The 5,630-nt window shown below is 50.2% G+C and overlaps 1 protein-coding gene across 1 annotated transcript; it reads right to left on the reverse strand.

The window, feature by feature from the left end:
• Positions 1-1,432: 1,432 nt before the first annotated feature.
• On the reverse strand, positions 1,433-2,984 carry LOC130680988 (DPEP2 neighbor protein-like). Its single transcript, XM_057492886.1, has 2 exons — positions 2,921-2,984; positions 1,433-1,758 (listed from the first exon to the last, which is right to left on the reverse strand). The coding sequence occupies exons 1-2, from the start codon at positions 2,982-2,984 to the stop codon at positions 1,433-1,435; spliced, it is 390 nt and encodes a 129-aa protein (XP_057348869.1).
• Positions 2,985-5,630: the final 2,646 nt, after the last annotated feature.

A 5,630-nucleotide genomic window follows, 5' to 3' on the forward strand; every position in this document is an offset into this window, starting at 1 on the left:
TGTGCCACTGATGAAGGCAGAGTACAGATGCTCCGACACCCCACGATTCCATAGGAAAAGGCTTCCCACCACACAGAGCCACCTTGTCCCATAATTGCTCACCCAAGAGCTGGAAACCCAGAGACAGGGGCAAGCCCTCAATGCCAGCACACGATTGTCCCGAGCACTGCTTTGGTCTACACACTGGGCGATGCACGGGGGACACGTGATGACCAGGGTACTCTGAGGACCGGGACGCCCCACCAGGGTGACCTGAGCTGAGAGTGAGGACTGTGTGCATTTGGCCTGTGGGCTGGGTGCAGGGTCTCTTCCTCGAGAGGCCACCAAGCTTAGGTTTGGAGGAGAAATCCAGGCCCGCAGCCCGGGCTCCACAGTCCCACTCTGCTTAGGCTCAGCTATGGCCTTGCTTGCCCCGGGTTTGCAGAGCACGTGCACACACATACTCTTCCCACCAATGCCAGCTGCATTTGTGTGCAAAGCCCTTTGCTGGGCTACTTTGGGACAGATGAATGACCAGCACAGGTCCTGCTCTCCGAGAGCTCACACTCTAGCTGGGGAGACATGTATCCATATTAAAAGGTCTGCGATCCCCAGAAGGTGCACAGCACACACCTGGTTTCTGGGAAGGGCTTTGGAACGAGCTTGAAAGAGGGCTGATCCTGGAGATGCAGGGAGGGCAGTGGGGAGGGGAGGCGCCGGCACTGAGATTCTCTCCACGCCCGCAGGCCTGACCGCCATCTTCTGCAGACCGACTGAAGCTCACCACCAAGGGGCCAAGAGCACAGCCTTTCCTTACAAGCTCCCCCAGAGAAAACAGACGTCTGAGTGCTTTCCAAATGGAGACATCACCGTTTGGGAAAAGAGATGGAGTCGCGTCACAGCCAGGCAACAGCTGCTTGCTCCTGCCCGTCACCTCCCTGGCTCCCCCAGCCCTCCGCTGGGCCCTGGCTGCAGGTGGAGCCCGGAGCCGCATGGAAGCTCTGGCTCCCGGCTGCTGCATTAACCAGGGCAGTGGCGGGCCGGCACCAAAGCATGCGAGGATGGGAATGTGGGCTCAGCCTGGGACAGATGGTGACAACCCCGGGAGGTAGGCATGGGGCCTGCCACCCAGAATCCTTCTGCCCCAACCAGGGCATGTCCCCACTGCCAGGTGGCCCCAGGACTGGACTAGGGCAAGACACAAGGACACACATCGTGTGGGTGCGCCTGGCAGAAGCTCCCCGGGCACTGAGACAACACAGCACACTGGCCCTTGGAAAAGCTGGCACTCTTTATTAACGGTAGGTGACTAATAAATACATTACTGCAGCCAATAAAGTATTACAATAACGAGAAATTTATTCAACAAAGTCACTCTTGTAACAAAATTAGAGTTAATATGGGGTGGGAGGTGGTGGTGAGGTTGGAAAGTGGGACCACTGCACGTTGGCTCCTAACGGTGTGCCCTTCTCTTAGACGTGGCTCTGCGAGCAGGCTTCTGTGTGGTCAGCTGCTTGGCACTGGATTCCAGCCGCCTAATTTTGGGCGGGGTGCAACCCTGTTCGTCAGCGTCATCTGAGCTATGACGCCTCTTGGGAGCCCGCCTGGGGAATGGCTTCTCTTCCACCTTGGCTGGGGTGGTCATGGGTGCCGTCACATAGGCTTGGTAGCCACCAACGAGGGGGATGGTCTGACCGTTCCAGTGGAACTGGGCTTCAATATGCCCTTCATCAATCAGGTGCTTGTAGAAGGGTGTAGCCGAAGGAGAAGCCACTGCTGCTGCAGCAAAGAAAACCAGAGCTGATCAGTTACTCTTCCTGTACACAGTGTCCTGCCAGAACCTTCCCTCTGCCATGTCTCTCTCAGTTTCTGGCTGAAGCCGTTCGATCTGCTTGGCATCTAAAACCCAGACGTGGCCCATCACCTCTATGAATCCCCTAGAGAAGTGACGTTGGCTGCAAAAGCAATTCCGTGGAGCCTGTGGCAGTAGGAGACCAGGAAATCTTTTCCCCATTCCCAGAAAAAAACTCAACCTGAAAATGATTGCAATCAGGATCCCCTCCGTCTCTCCCTTCCACAACAGAGGAAACATTTGTTAAAGTCTGTCACTTTTGATGCGGTTTTAGTGGAAATATCTTTCAAGTTTTGGAAAAAATAATCTTACACGAATCAGTTAAGAACCCCTCTCCCTTTGAGCCCCATTTGTATTGCCTTTTTCAACCACGCTGAACTCTAGCCCTCTGATATGTTCGTGTAGATTTGAAAAAGGCCCAATCCCAAAGCAGAGTGACCAGGAGGCTCAGGCCAGAATATGGGTACCTAGTCTAGGCCCACATCAGCGCAACCTCTGGGACATCTTTTCCTCAGCTGTTAGGTCTCAGTGTCCCTTTATCACTCCCGTTGACTCTTCTGCTCTTCCCATCGGTATGACACCCTTTTGCCCGCTACTCAGAGGCTCAGTCTGGGATGAGTCTGAGGGGACCCATGTGGACAGCATGGTGAAGAGGCCCAGGTTGGAAGGTGAGGTTATGAGTGTCCCTCAACAGCTCTTCCTCAAACTGCTCCGTTTACACAAAAATGCTCTTGACTTTTGCTAAGAGGCCAATCACTACACTGGCTTTTCTGCTGGTCCTAGAACAGGCCAGCCTCATTCCTACCTCAGGATCATTCACTTGCCATTTCCCCAAGGGTCTGAAAGGGAGCACTTGTAGCCCAAAGGTGGAGGGAAGGCTACATTTATAAAGATTAGGAACTTTCTGAACGCTTGCCCAGAGATGACACTTCACTTGCCCTCAGCAGTGAGCAGGAACACTGGTATTAGTTAACAGCTGGGGAAGTTCTGATGTATTGTGGGCCAGCCTGAAAGGAGAAGCCAGGTGGCAGCCAGGTGAGGCTGTGTGCCCACCAGTGACTTTTGTACAGATGTCCCGCCGCGGCCTACCTGCTGTGCAGCCCTGCCAGGGCACAGAGAAGAAGTTACACTGGATGTAGATCTGGTGAGACATTCTCAGGCAGCCAGACTGCTATCTGGTCTCAGACTGGTGGGAGTGCTTCTCCAAGAACACTGGGTTTGTGTAGTCCCGCTGCCACAGCAACAGTGAGGCCATCGATACCCAGTGAGTTCACGTACGGAACCTTGTGACTTGAGGGGCAGGCTTCAGGCTCTCTTGTGGAAGAGAGCAGGGTGGGAGGCAGAGGGGCACCCTACCTGGCCCTTCCATCTAGCCCTCCATATCCATGCCTTAGTCAAGTAGCCATTTCCTGTGGAATGTACCTGTGGGCTGGCACGGGAGGGCAAGAGGCCCATATTCTGAGATTGGCTTGAAGGGCAAGATTAACCTAAGGGACAGCCAGGGTGTTTGGCACTGAGTCTAAGGATCCCACAGTTGGAAAGGCAGAGATTTGTGTGGACTAGGGAATCAGGGAAGGCTCCTTGGCAGTGGGCCTGAAGGGCAAGGGGACTTGGGTCCTATGGAGAGGAGAAGGAAGGCACTCCAGGTGGGAAAAATAAAAGCAAAGACAAGTTCTTCTTATCCTTGCCCTGCCCCAGATGGTAATTCATAGAACCTTTGTGATTTTACAAGTAAGACTTCAAAAAACCAAGAGGTTAAGGGGCCTGTAGATGACCCAGGCAGTGGAAAGGTGTTCTGCTCAAGGGTAGGCTTTCCCCTTGGGGCTCTGGATGTATAGCTGGTAGGAATGTGAGGAGAAGCTCATCACATTTCAAAGTGACTCTGCGAGGGACATTACAAGTGCTCTAAGGCAGAGTGAGGGGCCCCGAGTGACTTCACAGAGTGGGAATGAGAGCCCATTTTAATATGAATTTAAAAAACATGACAAAATGACATAACACAGAGTGACAACCTAATCATTACCCTCCTCTCCCTCAAAAAGGCAAATCATGACTATCCGACCACCATGAAAGGATACGTGGGCTCAGCGGCAGCCCAGGTGAAAAACAACATCAGCACTGTACAGAGATGTTACTAAAAGACAATTTAGTTCTACTCAGAGGGGGAGGAAATAGACAACTGTCCTTAGCCTGATGAGACCCACAGTAAGGAACCACGTTTCGGAGGCAGCCTTTGATACAGTGTGTCCAGGAACTTTCTAGCAACGAGAGATAACCTTCCTCAGGAGGGGGGTCCCTGTCACTGACCTTGAATAAGCAAAGATGGGACATTGTTTACTGGGGGTGTTGCAGAGGAGGTGTACCAGGAGGTAGAGACTACCTGGGCTCTCATTGTAGATGATGGGCAACTTTGGTTGAGAACCACAGCACCTTCTCTCTTAATTTTCTTGAATCATTGTAGAGTGTGTGAGGACATTTTAAGTCCGGCCTAAATAGAGTAGTCTATGTCTGGAAGTGATAGACTGTGAGGGGGACGGCTCTGGAAGTTCATCCTGGCAGGTGGACCAGCCTGAGACCACTCAGATTTTCCAACGCTCCAGAGAGAATGCATGTTTGGAGTATCCCTCTGATCTGGTGAGGGTACTGATGATACCGCCGCAGTATCTGGCCAGGCCTCTAGGGAAGGCCGAATAGCATAGACGAATGTTCTAGCAGCTTTAAAAGGGCTTCAGACTCACTTGGGGATTCCACAAAACAACTTAAAGATACTTTAACGTGGATTCTTGGGTCAACTGTTACGCAGATCTGAAGTGGGGCTCAGAAATCTTCTTTTAACACTAATCAGGCTTCCTAGGCAGTTTGGCCACAGTGGTGCATGGATAGAGTGACCAAATTAGTGTCTAAAGTGGGTCGCTTTTGAAGAGTGAAAGTGGACAGTATTAGAAACTGCATCAGCACAGATGTAAACAAGTAATATTCAAGGAAAACAGAGATGCATAGTTATTTTATGCATAAGTCACATTTGAGAAGAGCTAGCATGGTGGTTAAGAATACAACACAACCCTTGGTGCAGACAGACCAGATTCTGTCCTACTTGTGTGGTTTTGAGCAAGTTCTTTTTTCCCCCCTGAGCTTGTTTCTTCATATGGAAAAGAAAGCTATGACTGTACACTTTGTACAATATTCTCTTTTGGCAAAGGTTGCCCTAGGTCCCTTTCTAATCTCTGCAAACTTATCATTTTCTGTGTGCAAGTGTTTTTAGGTTATTTTGTAGAGTATTGTATTTAAGCCTCAACTGTTCATTACTTTGAGCAAAGCTTAAATAATGCTGCAGAAACTGCAACCTGGGAGATAATGAGGATGCGACATGCTTATTTTGACTGTTTTTTAAAACAATTTAAGTCTTTCTCCTCTTCCTCTGCCCTCAAGAGATGGGAAAGAAGGTGAGCCTGGAAATGCACACCAAGCAATACTTCTGTGTCAGTCTGCCTTTTTTTGTTCTGCCTGTACTTCCCGAGAGATTTCATTGAGAGTACTCAAGCTTGCCATAGGTACTATTGCTGAAGAAAATTTCTCTCTACTGCTAGTCACATCCCCTTTCCTTTCTGGGAGCGTAATGGGCGTTTTGTGGACAGGAAATAAAATCTGAATGTTTAGAAACTAAAACATCAATTCAAAGAGCCTTTATCCTAGGTTTGTATAGTTCGCAGTGTGAATCTATTCACATTCCAGGGACCTGCTCCAATGGTACCTATTATTCGGGAAGACCCATAAAAACATCATTTATTTTTAGAAATCA

This window comes from Manis pentadactyla, chromosome 15 (assembly GCF_030020395.1).
Source record: "Manis pentadactyla isolate mManPen7 chromosome 15, mManPen7.hap1, whole genome shotgun sequence".
Taxonomy (NCBI): Eukaryota; Metazoa; Chordata; class Mammalia; order Pholidota; family Manidae; genus Manis; species Manis pentadactyla.

Coding starts and splice junctions, on each gene's coding strand:
- LOC130680988 (XM_057492886.1), bottom strand. CDS start 2,984: ATGTCTCACCAGATCTACATCCAGTGTAACTTCTTCTCTGTGCCCTGG. Junction 1,759..2,920: donor CTGGCAGGGCTGCACAGCAG/GTAGGCCGCGGC, acceptor TCTTTGCTGCAG/CAGCAGTGGCTTCTCCTTCG.